The sequence below is a fragment of the Alosa sapidissima genome, chromosome 2, assembly GCF_018492685.1.
Source record: "Alosa sapidissima isolate fAloSap1 chromosome 2, fAloSap1.pri, whole genome shotgun sequence".
In the NCBI taxonomy this organism is placed as follows: domain Eukaryota; kingdom Metazoa; phylum Chordata; class Actinopteri; order Clupeiformes; family Clupeidae; genus Alosa; species Alosa sapidissima.
This window is the reverse complement of record NC_055958.1, coordinates 40,003,464-40,021,257: the sequence shown is the minus strand read 5'-3', so window position 1 is coordinate 40,021,257 and position 17,794 is coordinate 40,003,464. Positions and strand designations below refer to the sequence as shown.

General features: G+C 43.7%; 1 protein-coding gene, 1 long non-coding RNA gene and 1 gene segment (V, D, J or C); 2 read left to right on the top strand and 1 right to left on the bottom strand.

Moving 5' to 3' along the window:
- The first annotated feature begins 705 nt into the window (after positions 1 to 705).
- ercc1 (excision repair cross-complementation group 1) lies at positions 706 to 12,908 on the top strand. The gene is made up of 9 exons (XM_042071122.1): positions 706 to 837; positions 1,379 to 1,768; positions 2,059 to 2,162; positions 2,304 to 2,403; positions 3,842 to 3,918; positions 4,881 to 4,980; positions 8,354 to 8,425; positions 12,317 to 12,385; positions 12,591 to 12,908. The coding sequence occupies exons 1-9, from the start codon at positions 775 to 777 to the stop codon at positions 12,651 to 12,653; spliced, it is 1,038 nt and encodes a 345-aa protein (XP_041927056.1). The 5' UTR covers positions 706 to 774; the 3' UTR covers positions 12,654 to 12,908.
- Positions 8,365 to 8,693, bottom strand: LOC121692256. The gene is made up of 3 exons (XR_006025244.1): positions 8,619 to 8,693; positions 8,487 to 8,555; positions 8,365 to 8,455 (listed from the first exon to the last, which is right to left on the bottom strand). It is a non-coding gene; the product is annotated as an uncharacterized LOC121692256 (long non-coding RNA).
- A 1,708-nt stretch (positions 12,909 to 14,616) lies between the features above and the next one.
- LOC121691530 lies at positions 14,617 to 16,503 on the top strand. The segment is given in 3 exon segments: positions 14,617 to 14,755; positions 15,893 to 15,971; positions 16,062 to 16,503. Coding segments are annotated over 2 exon segments (423 nt in total).
- The last annotated feature ends 1,291 nt before the right edge of the window (positions 16,504 to 17,794 follow it).

Genomic DNA, 17,794 nt, shown 5'->3' with positions numbered 1-17,794 from the left:
ACTCTTACAAGCTTCACAGGGGGACTGCAGGAGGTCATTGAATGTGTTAAATGAAGTCCTCAACAGGAGACATTAACCTACTCTACCAGACTTTGGTGATGGCAATGCTGATGTTACACAGAGTTTTAATAATTATTTCACCAGGTGTAAATCTGTCTAAGAAGATAAATCAACCCCAGGGTATCACCTTCAAGCATTTTCTTTCTGATAGCTACATTCATTCATTTTTCATCATACCAACAGAAGGTACTGAACTCAAGATCATTTTGGACTTGTATCTATAAGTATGTCTATGTCAATGATCATAACTCTACTTGTAAGCCCATAATCTTTGGGGTCCCCCAGGATTTTGTAAATGCCTCCAAAATATTTTATAAAATTATTTTTGCTGACGACACAAATTTGTTCACATCACGCAGGAACCCACTTATTCTTCGAGATATAGCCTAGCCTAAAGTTAGAGTTAACCAAAGTGGAGTCCTGGTTTAATGTAACAAACTGTCATTAAATGTCAGCAAAACAAATTGCATTTTATTTTTATTTTTTATTTTATTTTATTAAAATATCTATCTATCTATCTATCTATCTATCGATCAGGCCGACAACAGGCTGATTTTACAGGCGTGAAGCCCCGGACGGTCTCACATTGAATAGCATCCACTACGACAGGGGGCGATGTTGCTACAACAATGCATCCATTCTTCCTGCAAAGATCAAAGAATAAGAAAAACAAAACATCCGATATGCTTCTCGCTGTGTAGGATTCTGTTGAATATGGAGAAAAAGAAGTTTAATATCAATTTAGATGACTCAGCTTTCACCAAAGAAAGATCGCCGGTAAGTCCATGACTGTAACGTTAACCCCAGCTGTTTAAGGTTTGCATTCCTTCATCGATGAAAGCATCGTATAGTTTTGTTTTGAAAAGTGACACTTCACTTACCAGATAGATGAACTGCAGCAGGTAACGTTACCATGCCTATCTTTAGGGGACAAACCTATACGTTACGTTCATTTGTGTTGATAGCACTGATGCTACAGATGTGGATATTGTTTTGTAGCACATTCTGTACAATTTCTAGCATCGGTATCGTAAATACGTGGTTACAAACAGCGGTGTGTCTCACCGCTGTGTGTCTCCGGTGCTAAGCTGGTAAATTATCCATAGCGCAGACTGATGTTTTTGTAGCATGTGCTACACATACATATTGTACAGTCCAGATAGGATGTTGTAGCCCTCATCTTAAACTTTACAAAGATTATGTGGCTGTTTTATTTCATAAACTATTATCACATAACCCTGCCTGCTCAGCAGTTGTATCAGACCACACATGTTGGAGTTCAGAAGTTTGATTTAGCCCTTTCTTTCTGCATGCCCAGGTTCGTCCGCTGTTCAAAGCCTCGACCGCTGACGCTCAGAAAGGCCCGGAAGTATCCTCAACGGCGCCTCAGCATGGCGGCCAGCCGCTCTCCTATGCGCAGTTCATCATCCAGAGCAAAGGTCGCCCAGCGGGGCCTGCACAGGGAGGGGGCACCACTGTGCGGGGGCTGAGAGAGGACGCTCAGGGCAGCGAGGGAGAGAGCGAGGCAGCCGTCCGGCAACCTCCCATCTCCGAGGGGGGGTCAGGAAAGAGCCAGCAGCAGGCAGAGAGGAGCGGAGGAGTGGGGGGCACTGCTGCAACCGTGGCAACGGGGGATCAGGAGGAAGGTCCGATTGTCACTCCGCACCTGCTGGGGTCAGGAAGCAGCATCATCGTCAGTCCCCGACAGGTACACACACACACACACACACACACATACACAGTGTCAATCCATAGCTGCTGAGGTCATGAAGCAGCAGCATCATTATCAGTCCCCGACAGGTATACACATACACACAATGGTGCAATGGGCAAAAAGTACCATCATTGTCAGTCCGAGATAGGCATACACGCACACGCACTCATACGTACTTATACATACTTTTCACTTGGCTTTAACTATATTCTCTTTCACCTCATAAATATACAGTGACATTATATTATGTGTGTGTGTGTGTGTGTGTGTGTGTGTGTCTTCAGAGAGGAAACCCCATCTTGAAGTTTGTGAGGAGTGTACCCTGGGAGTTTGGAGATGTGGTGCCTGACTATGTCCTTGGACGGACCACCTGTGCTCTCTTTCTCAGGTGTGTGTGTGTGTGTGTGTGTGTAGAATTAGAAGGGATGCGTGTCATTGTTCACACCACAGTCAGACCTCTTTCTCTCTCTCTCCCTCTCTCTCTCTCTTTCACTTTCACTGTCTCTCTCTCTCTCTCTCTCTCTCTCAGTGTGCGTTATCATAATCTGAACCCCAACTACGTCCATGAGCGCTTGAAGCTGCTGGGAAACTGCTTCTCTCTCAGGGTGCTACTGGTGCAGGTGGACGTGGTGAGTCAATCCACACCTCCTCTGTTTTTCTCTGTATCTCTCGTTCTTCAACACCTCTTCTGTTTCTCTCGTTCTTCAACACCTGTTCTGTTTTCTCTGTATCTCTCGTTCCCCAACACCTCTTCTGTTTCTCTCTGTTTCTCTCGTTCTTCAACACCTCCTCTGTTTCTCTCGTTCTTCAACACCTCCTCTTTTCTTTAAAGGGGTGGTTCAGTATTTTGGACATAGGACCTCATTTCCAAGTAAGCAAGTGGGATATTTATCAGTGGAGACCGTTTTCAACACGTTTAATCCAGTCCTTCTAATTGCAGAGTTTGCAGGTGCTAGGCTAGCGCAAGTCAACGGTATGTGTTAGCCTGCCACTAAAAACAGTCTTACCCACTCCAAAGTACACCGGAGGGCGGAGGCAAATAAATTATAATGCCAGACAATGTATGTTGTATATAAATAAATTATAATGCCAGTCAATTGTCTGTGTTGATAGAATAGTGTTAGAAATAAAACTACCCTTGCATCACATTGCAATAGTTATACTTTGTTCCCTGAAGTTGGTAGTAAGCAACGGCAGCGGCGGACTGATATTACCAAGGATTCTACTAGGTATCCCCATTAGAGTGCGCTTCTCTGTTTACTTTTTGGCGCAGTACTACTAACCGGAGCAAGTATAATTCCGCCGCTGCTAAGAAACTAGTCCCTCAAAATGTCATGCGATCATTCAAATGCAAGGAATGAAGCACACACTAATCCCGGCGCAGTGAGCTGCCTGCTACAACAGCGGCGCTCGGGGAGCAGTGAGGGGTTAGGTGCCTTGCTCAAGGGCACTTCAGCCGTGCCTACTGGTCAGGGTTTGAACAGGCAACCCTCTGGTTACAAGTCCGAAGCGCTAACCAGTAGGCCACGGCTGCCCTAAATATGTTAGAAATAAAACTATCAACACAGACATTTACATCGATAGTCTGCGGTTATAATTTATTTGCCACAGGTGTACTGTGGAGTGGGTAAGACTGGTTTTAGTGGCAGGCTAACACATACTGATGACTTGCGCTAGCCTAGCACCTGCGAACTCTGCAACTAAGGACTGGATGAAACGTGCTGAAAACGGTCTCCACTGATAAATATCACACTTGCTAACTTGGAAATGAGGTGGAAATAAGTCTAGAGCCCTGACACTTCCAGTCTGCCTTTATCTCTCCTGTTATAAGCCCCATGAAACATGAAAGACCCCCATCATGCTCTGGGCACACTGGCTCATATGTCTGATGCTGAAGGCTGTGTGACTACCCCCCCCCCAACAGAAAGACCCCCCCCATCATCATGCTCACTATCATATATCTACCATATATCTAACCCCCACCCCCCCCCCCCACCCCCCCCCCACCCACACAGAAAGACCCTCATCATCATGCTCAGTATCATATAGCTATCCGATCTCCAACAGAAAGACCCCCATCACGCTCTGAGGGAACTGGCTCGGATCTGCATCATGGCCGACTGCACACTCATCCTGGCCTGGAGGTGAGAGCCTTTTCCTGGACAGTCCTACCACAACAATAACAGCACTACTACCACAGCACCACCACCAACAACAACAACACAATAACAGCACTACTACCACAGCACCACCAACAACAACAACAACACAATAACAGCACTACTACCACAGCACCACCACCAACAACAACAACACAATAACAGCACTACTACCACAGCACCACCAACAACAACAACAACACAATAACAGCACTACTACCACAGCACCACCAACAACAACAACAACACAATAACAGCACTACTACCACAGCACCACCACCAACAACAACAACACAATAACAGCACTACTACCACAGCACCACCAACAACAACAACAACACAATAACAGCACTACTACCACAGCACCACCACCAACAACAACAACACAATAACAGCACTACTACCACAGCACCACCAACAACAACAACAACACAATAACAGCACTACTACCACAGCACCACCAACAACAACAACAACACAATAACAGCACTACTACCACAGCACCACCAACAACAACAACAACACAATAACAGCACTACTACCACAGCACCACCAACAACAACAACAACACAATAACAGCACTACTACCACAGCACCACCACCAACAACAACAACACAATAACAGCACTACTACCACAGCACCACCAACAACAACAACAACACAATAACAGCACTACTACCACAGCACCACCAACAACAACAACAACACAATAACAGCACTACTACCACAGCACCACCACCAACAACAACTGAGAATACTACCACCACTACTACTACAACAACATGGTCATGATGGTGAAGAATGTGGATTGCCCCAGATTTGTGGGGACTATAGACTTTTCACTAATGCCTTATTTACATAGAACTCTCCCCTCTTTCTCTCCCCCCCCCTGTGTGTGTGTGTGTGTGTGTGTGTGTGTGTGTGTCTGTGTCTCTGTCTGACCCAGCCCAGAGGAGGCGGGTCGTTATCTGGAGACGTATAAATCCTATGAGAAGAAGCCTGCAGACCTGCTGAAGGAACAGGTGGAGAAGGACTACCTGTCCAAGGTGACACACACACGTACACACACACGTGCACGTACACACGCACAGACACACAAACACATCACTTCTCTAAGGTGGGTGTAGTCACACACACACACATAGACACACATAAGACTAGTACTTGTCCAATTTGAGGCGCGCGCACACACACACACACACACACACACACACACACACACACATATATGTACACACACACACACACACACACATATATGTACACACACACACACACACACACATATGTACACACACACACACACACACACACACACACACACACTCCAATTTGAGGTGCGCACACACACACACACACACACATATGTACACACACACACACACACACACACACACATACACACATAGATACACAGACACACAAACACACATAAGACTAGTACTTGTCCAAGGTGAGGCATAGTTATGACTGATGAGGCACAGTTTAGACGATTACACATGGCTGAAGCTACGGATGTAACGGTATGAAAATTTAACCTCACGGTTATAGTGACCAAAATGATCACGGTTTTCGGTATTATCACAGTATTTCTAAAAGTGTGTTCAATATATTAAGAAAGCATTGATAGGCCTACACAAGCTGAAATAGTTTCAAAAAGTGTCCCGTTCACTTTTTTCTTGGTCATGTTTAATTGGCTATGTGCTTATAGCTTAACTTACCCCACCATAACTTGGAGTTTGCTATTTCTGTTATTTGGATGCAATGAGTGAGACCAAAGTAAGCGTTCAAAATAAAACTTTAGGCAACTGTATTCTCCTGATAACGTGAGTGGAATGGATTTAATGTGGACGCGAACATAAAAAGACGCAGAGTGGCTGATAGAGTGCACATTTTGCAGTGAAAAAGTTCCGTCTTTTAAAATCAGGTGTAGCCTAATCCAAATCGTAGTTAAAACCATCAATTAGACAACAGAATCAGTAGGGTACCAGTTTTGTTCCATTGTACTAGGCCTACTGTATGTCAAAAGCAGGCTCGGATGAAGCTGGGAAGGATTAAACACACGGTTTCCACACTGCGGTAATCAACAGTGATAATCATGATGTTTGAAATGAAAACGGTAATTATTATCGTCAACATTTTTATCGCGGTTTACCATTATACCGGTAATCGTTACATCCCTAGCTGAAGCACACACACACACACACACACACACACACACACACACACACACACACACACACACCAGTGTTGGGTGTAACGTGTTACAAAAGTAATGCAATTACTGTAATATATTGCTGTTTGCGGTAACGTGGTAATGTAAGGCATTACAAAAAAAAATTGGGTAATATTTTACTCGGTACAAACTTCAGTAACGTGCGTTACAATGCATTTTAACCCGAAATTAAGTGGTGTTTTGTTTTGATACATATACGCAAACACCACGCGAGAACAACAGAGGAGAAAAAATCAGTGCAAAATAGTAGAACGTTATCTCCTGATACTTGTTGAATATGACTGTGGCTGCAGCAGACTCGCAGGCGGACTCTATTTGCGGGATGGACATAAGCATACGCTCATTATTTTCAGCTTGTCAGAGACAAGGCTATGAAGAACATAATAGTTAGTGCACTTTGTATGCGAAACCGAAAGATCTCTCTATGCCTCGCGAAATAGCACAAGTAAATTAATGAAACATCTAAAGTAGTGCCACGCTAATCTTTTTGATTCTTGATAAAACACAAACTATGCTGTTGTGCATTTCAGCTTTGTGCTGTGGACTTGAATTGAAGAGAATAAAGGGATAGAAATGCAGAAAAAGATTGTGTAGCCTGGCAGTGCCACCGCTCCCACCACGCGCATCACACGCACTTTGCGTTGGGCACCATGTAACCAATGAATAGTAGCTTTACTGCAAACTGCGTTTCACTCTTCATCAATAACGTTTACAATGTCAAAATGCACTAACACGATGTTACATGCAAGTTTGATACCTTTTGGGTTCTCTCAATCACCACGTAGTACTAGAATTGGTGGGTCTTCAATCATTCGTTTTCCAAGCATTTAGGCTACATGAAGCACATGATATGCTGAGTCGACTGAAACGCATTCCATTCAGATAACTAGGTGGATACCAGGCTCATAATTCACTTGTATTCGCAAAACGAAATGTGAAGCAACATGTCATTGCATACTTCCATTTCCAAAGCAATGAAGGTTGCTTAAAACAACTTAACATTGTGCATATTATTGTTAATATTGTGCTATCAATGTAACTCAAACAAATAAGGCTTGTAAACAAGAGCTGGCAAAAGGGCATTATGACAACGTAAAGATCAATGCTCTTAAAGTGACAGTGCACCATTTATAAGTAAAACAGCATTTCTTCAGAAATTAATGTGTAAAAACACACAGTAATGGTCTGTAAATAATAGGCCTTTTATTTTACTTTAGGTGTTTGAGTTATCATTTAAATGTCAGTCACTCAAAACCACTCACTTTGGGCACCGAAATGGCCAGCAGGCCACCATCTTGACATGTCTTTATTAAAGGAACCGTATGTAAAAAATGTATTTCAATTAATCATAAAATTGCCCTGATATGTCACTAGACATTAAGAAATCATGTTCATTTCAAATACTTATATCACTGACAACAGTAGTCTGGCCAGGATATTGTCATTTAAAAAGTGAAGTTGCAGCCCTTAACTGATGTTGACGTTGTCATGTTGTGTTTTGGCCTAATGCGCCACCCTCCACCTATCTACTAATCACAAAGTCAGTAGTGTTTCGTCATCCGGTTGCCAACTCTGCCAGTCAGAGGGGAGGGGAAGGGGATACACCGCTCTACAGTAATTTGAAAGTGATTGTAGTACCAGTTTTGGCCACAATCTTACATACAGTACAGTTCCTTTAAGCTTTGATTTACAATATAGTAGGCTCTCTATTGATTTTAATGGGTAGGCCTAGGCCTTAAAGTTACAGTATTTCTATCACAATTTACCAGACTTTGACCTTTTGTCGGTTTTTAACAAACTTTTGACTATGATTGTTCCTTGTATTGCATCATGAGCACTGTGCCTATTGCATTCTACTGTTGTTAGCCTTAAGCCTAGCTCAGTCATTATGCTATACCACATCTCCCTCCATTGGAAGAGCAAGCTGCATTGAGCGTAATAAACTGCATTTAGAATGGCAAATCCATATTTCTAGATATTTTGGTGAAAGTAACTTAAAAGTAATGCAATAGTAGTGTAATGCCTTACAATTCAGAGACAGTAATATTATAATGTAACAAATTACTTTGAAATGACAGTAATAAGTAATACATTGACCAACACTGACACACACACACACACACACACACATACACACACACTGATCTGATCTGTTAGTGTGTGTGTGCGTGTGTGTTGTCCAGGTGACGGACTGCCTGACTACAGTGAAGTCTGTGAACAAGACGGATGCCGTCACTCTGCTCTCCACCTTCTCAGTAAGTCCAGTAGATCACTCTGCTCTCCACCTTCAGTCCAGTAGATCACTCTGCTCTCCACCTTCTCAGTAAGCAGATCACTCTGCTCTCCACCTTCTCAGTAAGTCCAGTAGATCACTCTGCTCTCCACCTTCAGTCCAGTAGATCACTCTGCTCTCCACCTTCTCAGTAAGCAGATCACTCTGCTCTCCACCTTCTCAGTAAGTCCAGTAGATCACTCTGCTCTCCACCTTCTCAGTAAGTAGATCACTCTGCTCTCCACCTTCTCAGTAAGTAGATCACTCTGCTCTCCACCTTCTCAGTAAGTCCAGTAGATCACTCTGCTCTCCACCTTCTCAGTAAGTAGATCACTCTGCTCTCCACCTTCTCAGTAAGTCCAGCAAATCCTACTCGACGTAGTTTAGCTCTCAGTACGGTTCTCCAATATGGCATTCAGTACTGTTCTCCAATACTCAGTACTCCAATATTCAGTACTGTTCACCAATAGTCAGTACTGTTCTCCAACATGGCATTCAGCACTGTTCTCCAATATGGCATTTAGGACTGTTCTCCAATATGGCGTTCAGTACTGTTCTCCAATATGGCGTTCAGTACTGTTCTCCAATATGGCATTCAGTACTGTTCTCCAATATGGCATTTAGGACTGTTCTCCAATATGGCGTTCAGTACTGTTCTCCAATATGGCGTTCAGTACTGTTCTCCAATATGGCGTTCAGTACTGTTCTCCGACATGGCATTCAGTACTGTTCTCCAATATTCAGTACTGTTCTCCAATATGGCATTCAGTACTGTTCTCCAATATGGCGTTCAGTACTGTTCTCCGACATGGCATTCAGTACTGTTCTCCAATATTCAGAACTGTTCTCCAATATGGCATTCAGTACTGTTCTCCAGTATAGCATTCAGTACTGATCTCCAATATGGCATTTAGGACTGTTCTCCAATATGGCGTTCAGTACTGTTCTCCAATATGGCATTCAGTACTGTTCTCCAATATGGCATTTAGGACTGTTCTCCAATATGGCGTTCAGTACTGTTCTCCAATATGGCGTTCAGTACTGTTCTCCGACATGGCATTCAGTACTGTTCTCCAATATTCAGAACTGTTCTCCAATATGGCATTCAGTACTGTTCTCCAGTATAGCATTCAGTACTGATCTCCAATATGGCGTTCACGTCTGGTTTGCATGGTGTCCGTAATATGCCCTCTAGTGGCCAAAGCAAGAACATTTTTTAAGGACGCTCTCACCAACCTTCAACCTGTCTTTGAAATGTGTGTAACAGAGGTGGGACCAAGTCACTGTTTGGCAAGTCACAAGTAAGTCCCAAGTCTTAGCACTCAAGTCCAAGTCAAGTCCCAAGTAAATACAGAGAAGGGCAAGTCGAGTCCAAGTCCAAGTCTCATCAAAGCCAAGTCGAGTCCAAGTCCAAGTCCCAATCTTTTTCAAGTCCTGAACAAGTCATCAGGTACTCTTCACTTAATAATGGCATTATTAGACTATCGATCATAATTTTAACACTTCCATCTAATCCACAGAATTTTTTTTTATAAATACAGATTAAAATATGTTCAATGTTTCTGTTTTGAAATCTTTTACGATATATGCATGCGCATACAATATACACATGTGCATACCTGAGTAATCTGTACAAAACGGATAGCTACATGACAAATAAAAATATTGTTTTTCCAAATTTCGGAGCCCACTGTAAGGATGAGTAATAATTTGACTGATGGTATTTCACTGCGCTATGCCACAGATTTGCCTGCAAACTATTTATTAGGCTGTCTGCCAGTGGCGACTCATAAGGGAAGCCAAGGTCAACACTTTTATATTATTTAAAAGATAATAATGACACAGTAATTTTGTTTTAAAGTATTCATTTCTTAAGAAATACTACACATGTGATGCTGTTTATCTCATTTGTAAATGGTGCACTGTCACTTTAAGCCCATTGTGTGCCACTGTCCACACATTCTCATAATGATCTTTTTTAACAGCTCCATTCCTATGGCTAGTCCACAAACTCAAACATTGTTTGTGCCACATGAATAGCACAATATTAACAATGATAAGCATTATATTAAGTTGGCACAAACAGCTTTCATTCCTTTGGAAATAGATGCATGTATGACATGATGCTTGCTTGACATTTTCTGTTTGCAATTAAATGTGAATTATGAGCCTGGTAGCCAGTAGCCACCTAGCTAGCTGAGTGGAATGCGTTTCAATCGGCATATCAATGTGCTTCATGTAAACAAATTATTGAATAGGCCTACTTCAAGACTCACCATTTCCATTAAACAAAGGCAAAGACAACTCTTCATATTCTTGTCCACTTTCCAAATCACAGTGAGTGCAGCCTATGTCATAGTGACCTGGATCTCATAGTTTATAACAGTAGTGAGAACCGGATAAATCCGCAATTTCCCCTAATCTCGTATTTGTTGCCTTCATGATTTCCTTTTATACGTTTCTTATATTTAAAAGAAAATATCAATCATCATCAACAATGACAAGCCAGCTGAAACCTGCCACTCGTTTTCTCTCCCTCTCGTGCGTGCTTAGATGGGGTTCTCAATTAAATGGAGTAGGCTAGCATAAGTTCAAGTTGGATCTTAATGGAGAGGACTCGAAAAGTATCATCTTTATGTAACATGCTGTTGGTGCATTTTGACATTGTAAACGTTCTCTAACAAGAGTGCAAATCAGTTTGCAGTAAAGCTACTAGTTATTAGCTAAATGTTGGTCGTTTCTCTGTCTCTTGGTGCCCTACACACAGTGCATAACGCATGTGGGGGTAGCGGCAGCACCGAACTGTGCTCTGGACTGGCCGCTTGTCTCCGCTATTTATTTTTTTTTTAGTCGCGGAGGGAAAGCATCTCTGGGGTGACTGGTCCACGATCAGGAAATTTAGTTTTTGACTCGAGACATGTCAAGTCGTCACAAGTCAAAGAGGCAAAGTCCGAGTCAAGTCTCGAGTGAATAGTATTCAAGTCCAAGTCGAGTCACAAGTCATGCCAAATTTTATCAAGTCAAGTCTGAAGTCATTAAAATCATGACTCGAGTCTGACTCGAGTCCAAGTCATGTGACTCGAGTCCACATGTCTGGTGTGTAATCAACTCCCCCACCTCGGCCACAATGAGCTAAACTCATTTCACTGTTACACAGTTAGACTCACATCCACAATGAGCTAAACTCATTTCACTGTTCCACAGTTAGACTCACATCCACAATGAGCTAAACTCATTTCACTGTTCCACAGTTAGACTCACATCCACAATGAGCTAAACTCATTTCACTGTTACACAGTTAGACTCACATCCACAATGAGCTAAACTCATTTCACTGTTACACAGTTACACTCACATCCACAATGAGCTAAACTCACCTCACCTTTACAGTGTCACTCACATCCACAATGAGCTAAACTCATTTAATTGTTACACAGTTAGACTCACATCCACAATCAGCTAAACTCACCTCACCTTTACAGTGTCACTCACATCCACAATGAGCTAAACTCATTTCACTGTTACACAGTTAGACTCACATCCACAATGAGCTAAACTCACCTCACCTTTACAGTGTCACTCACATCCACAATGAGCTAAACTCATTTCACTGTTACACAGTTAGACTCACATCCACAATGAGCTAAACTCATTTAATCTTTAATTTAATCCTGTGAACAGCACTGGTTTTGTAATGCTGCACTAATGACAGGGACACACTGGAGGGTATCTGAGAATAAGAGCAAAGATGACCTTTTGAATCATATGATGACCTTTGGATGAGGTTGACATTAGTTATAACCATGTGTGTGTGTGTGTGTGTGTGTGTGTGTGTGTGTGTGTGTGTGTGTGTGTGTGTGTGTGTGTGTTGTAGTCTGTGGAGGGCATCATTAAGGCGTCTAAAGAGGAGCTGGTCCTGTGTCCTGGCCTGGGTCCCCAGAAGGTGAGAGATGGAGGGATTGGACCTGTAGACATATTGTTCAGAAAAGAGTGAAATATCTCATTGTTACAATTAGTGTTTTCTTCACATGTTTACACTTGTATTTGCCACTTTGTCTTCTGTGTGTGTGTTTGTGTGTGTGTGCGTGCGTGTGCGCGTGCGTGCGTGTGTGTGCATGTGTGTGTGTGTGTGTGTGTGTGCTCCTCAGGCCAAACGGCTCTATGATGTGCTCCATCAGCCTTTCCTCAAGTCCAGCAAGAAGGACAGCTGACCCTCTTCTGGACACGGTTCTCCTCCATCTGCAGAACTGTAGTGTCGTCCATACGGAACCCACACGGTTCTCCTGCACCCACAGAACTCTACAACCCTCTGCACGGAACACACACGGTTCTGGTTTTCCCCTGAAACTCAATACAAATGTGTGGTTCTGTGTTGCAGAACCTTCTCAGAACCATTGACACATTTAATTCACATCATTTGTTGTTGTAAATGAAACATTGTAAATAAATATTGTGTTTTTGTACAAGCCTGTTGTCCCTCCCCATGTTATTTTCTACGGTATGTTATGCCCCCTGCTAGGGTCAGGGAACTATAACAAAGCTAAATAAAGCAAGGGCAAAATACGGCAGACAACGGAGGATAAATTTGAAAATAATCAATAATTTATTATAATTAAACTAGAACATAAATTAATGCAAAAAGCAATGTTCTAAACAAATAGCAAGTGAAGGCCAGAAGGCCAAAAACGAAGCCGCCCGATTTCCAGGCCTCTCTCCCAGACTCTCACTCTGAGAGGGACTGGAGACCTGGACGTAGTGTGGGCGAGAGCGGAAAGCGAAGAACAAGGTGTAGCGGGGCGAGGCAGCGGTGGCGTTCTGCGAGGAACCAAAAAACGAGCCGGCCCCCGGAGTGACTTCAACCAACCCCTTTTATAGGGCTGGTCCAGCAATTAAGCCCCCTGCTGGAGTGTCTGAAAAATACAGAGAGACAGCAGGAACACAAAACAGCTAGGGACGTAACAGGTAACCGAGAGTGTTTGTAGTTATGCCGCTGCGCGTCGCGGTCCGGTTCGCCCTGTCGGGACCTATTTCAAGATAATGAGCGGCGTTCTATACATTATCCCTCACTGAACATCTCAGTGTTTATTGGGTACATGACTCCACCAACATGAAATAGCAAACATGAACAAAACTCACACACATTCCCACAGTCCTAGTGATAACAACTATGATAACACACATTCCCACAGCCCTAGTGATAACAACTATGATAACACACATTCCCACAGCCCTAGTGATAACGTGGTACTACATTACAACTATATTAATACACATTCCCACAGCCCTAGTGATAACAACTATGATAACACACATTCCCACAGCCCTAGTGATAACAACTATGATTCCCACAGCCCTAGTGATAACAACTATGATAACACACATTCCCACAGCCCTAGTGATAACAACTATGATATTCCCACAGCCCTAGTGATAACAACTATATTATTACACATTCCCACAGCCCTAGTGATAACAACTATGATATTCCCACAGCCCTAGTGATAACAACTATATTATTACACATTCCCACAGCCCTAGTGATAACAACTATGATATTCCCACAGCCCTAGTGATAACAACTATGATAACACACATTCCCACAGCCCTAGTGATAACAACTATGATAACACACATTCCCACAGCCCTAGTGATAACAACTATGATAACACACATTCCCACAGCCCTAGTGATAACAACTATGATATTCCCACAGCCCTAGTGATAACAACTACGATAACACACATTCCCACAGCCCTAATGATAACAACTATGATAACACACATTCCCACAGCCCTAGTGATAACAGCTATGATAACACACATTCCCACAGCCCTAGTGATAACAACTATGATAACACACATTCCCACAGCCCTAGTGATAACAACTATGATAACACACATTCCCACAGCCCTAGTGATAACAGCTATGATAACACACATTCCCACAGCCCTAGTGATAACGTGGTACTACATTACAACTATATTAATACACATTCCCACAGCCCTAGTGATAACGTGGTACTACATTACAACTATATTAATACACATTCCCACAGCCCTAGTGATAACGTGCTACTACGTTACGACTATGATAGCACATATTGATAAACATTTTAATGAACTGAGTCTGTGTTTTCATTCCTCTGTCCCCAGGGCCAGAGTGAATGAGACGGTGCAGCTGCTGAGTCTGCCAGCAGAGGGGGCTGAAGGGCTGGAGTGCTCAGCAGCAGAGTGGGGGCAGCAGCACCAAACTGCAGAGCCCAGAGTGACCACCAGGAGGCAGCAGTTCAGCCACGCCACCACAGCAGGTGCAGGTGTGTGAGTGTGTGTGTCCAAGCGATGCTACCACAGCCAGTGCAGGTGAGTGTGTGTGTGTGTGTGTGTGTGTGTCCAAGCGATGCTACCACAGCCAGTGCAGGTGAGTGTGTCTGTGTGTGTGTGTGTGTGTGTGTGTCCAAACGATGCTACCACAGCCAGTGCAGGTGTGTGTGTGCATGGCTAGTGATGTTGGATTATGTTGAATGCTGAGCTGTAGTTGATGAAAAGGATTTGTGTGTAGGTGTTGAGGGATGGGATGAGGAAGGCATGCCACTGTGTCCTCCGTACCTCGTCTGGGTCTGTGTGCAAACTGCAACACGTGCACCGAGCGTGTACAGACATGCACACAAGTGCTGAAATATCCAGTTTAGCATAAATCAGACAGACATTGACCATGTAATGGACATCATTACAGATGCAGTGTCCCAGTCAACATGACAGTTGGTGTCCCTTGATGTGCCATTCTACCTTTATTGGTAGATTTTCTTAGCCTGGCGAGCCAGACCCACATTAAAATGTAGGGTCTGGGCACTCACCGTTCGTAGTGCTCAGTCCGAGGGGCGGGATAATCAGTTGTCTTTCAAATTCCCTCTGCACGCAATAGGACGCAATAGGATATTTGTTTTCAAGTAGCAGGGAATTCAAGCCAAACCGTTGCAACTCTGCCATCAATCATTATGTTAAGCCCACCAAACGACTCTATACACGATTTCAAAGGCCTGATTAAGTTTCGATTTCTGGAGCTCACAAGCCAACGGAGAGTTGCTAGACTAGCCCTGGCAGCAAATGTAATTAGCGCGTCTAGATTTCTAGGCTAAGATTTTCTGGCAGTTGCCAAAAACTTTAATGTCATAACTACTCTAAACAAAACTAATGAAGTCATAACAGCTGAAGTCAAATGCAGTGACATGCATGGTGAGCTCATAAGGCCAACCACCATGCGCGCACACACACACACACACACACACACACACACACACACACACACACACACACACACACACACACACAAACACACACACAGCAGGAAGAGTGTTTGCATAGAGAGGGGTATTTGCATTGGCTGCACATGCTTCAGTGGTCAGGAAGTGTTTATATATAACTCTGTGAGTTTAACCCCTCATGATTGACAGCTGTCCGTCATGAAGACTGAACCCTCAGCCATGGCCTTCATCTCTGTACTCACCTGGACTCTTCTAGTTTGCCTCCAAGGTAAAGTGAATCTAAACCATGAAGTAAATCTGAATTATATAATTATATCTGTATATATTTTTCTAATACAGCCTATTACTTGATTTCCAGAATGCAGAGGGCAGTTCACTGTGACTCAAACTCCTGCTACATCAGCTGTTGGTCCAGGAGGGTCAGTCACTCTGAACTGCAAAGCCAGCAGTGGAATTGGACACCGTTTTAAGGCATGGTATTCCAACTGTCTGTCCTGGTACCTGCAGAAGCCTGGAGAAGCTCCTAAACTCCTGATTCACAGTATTAGCACCCGTTACACAGGCACTGCAAACAGATTCAGTGGAGGTGGATCAAACTATGGCTCTGACTTCACTCTGACCATCAGTGGAGTCCAGGCTGAGGATGCTGGACATTACTACTGCATGGGGGTGATGTACAGTGGAACTACGCCAGTGTTCACACAGTGTTAGAGAGCCGTACAAAAACCTCCTCCATCCAGCAGGCTACACATGACTGCACACACACACGACTGCTGTTTCATATGACACACACACACACACACACACACACACACACACACACACACACACACACACACACACACACGACTGCTGTTTCATATGACACACACACACACACACACACACACACATGACTGCACTGCACTGCTGCACACCAGGGCCCCCACCACACACACACGACTGCTGATCCTTCGCTTTCTTCGATGAGTATTGGTGTTGAAGGATGGATTGGAGAAGGCTTGCCACTGTGTCTTCTGCACCTCCTCTAGGCCTGTACACAAAAGATTACGCACGCACCCACACACACACACACACACACACACACACACAAAGATTACGCCTGCTTCTTCACTTGCCCCAGACTGTCCTGTTCCACTCCAGCCTCTTTCTCCTCACAGTCCGTAGTCACTTCGGCATCTGACTTAATTGTGCCTTTAACAAATCAGAAAAAGAAAGTTCCTCTGCAAAGAAAATGCTGTAAAAAGATGCCCCACAGTCCCACACAAACCACATTTCTTTGGCACCGAACAATTCCTTACCCTGTGGTCTGGAGCATAGATATTAGAAAGCTAGATACTGCATTGACTGTCGAGTTCTATTAGGTGGTATGGTAAACACGGCCGCCATATTGGTGGGGGCAGCTATTAGGTGGCATGGTAAACACGGCCGCCATATTGGTGGGGGCATGGTAAACACGGCTGCCATATTGGTGGGGGCAACACCTTTATTGTCTATGGGCAACACTTGCAGCCAATCACAGACACCTGCCTGATTTCCAGTCAGAGTCACATGCTCCTACTGTAAGATGACGTCGCCAAAGATGCTTGATTACGAAGATAGTTCCTGAGAGGCCATTTTCTGTCCCTGGAAATGTATGGAAATAGGGTAGCAGTAGTAGCACGAGGGGGGGCCACTATCCCCCATGTATGCAGTGATCGGGCTCCCTTTTTAACATTGAGGTCTATGGCAGAATCCAATAATTTCCCAGAATTTTTCTGAGCAATGGATGCACATTTCGGACACGGTATCATGATCTCCAAACCCTCCTCCCCATTTCAGGAGAATGTCGTGACAGTATGACCCTCCAGTTGGGAGAAAATCAACATTAATGAAGGTGTACACCAAGTTTATTTTGTACTCCGGCTTCTGTCTGGCGTGGAACCGAGGCGTTCAAACGTCAGTCATACATCAATGACACGCCCCTGTGCAGGCAGGAACTGAACCAGAGCCCATCTCTGACTGAACTCCACTTTGCCCTCATAGACATGAAGTAGGACGACCCATCTTGCTACGCATTCATTGTCTTTGGTTATACCATGCACTATTATA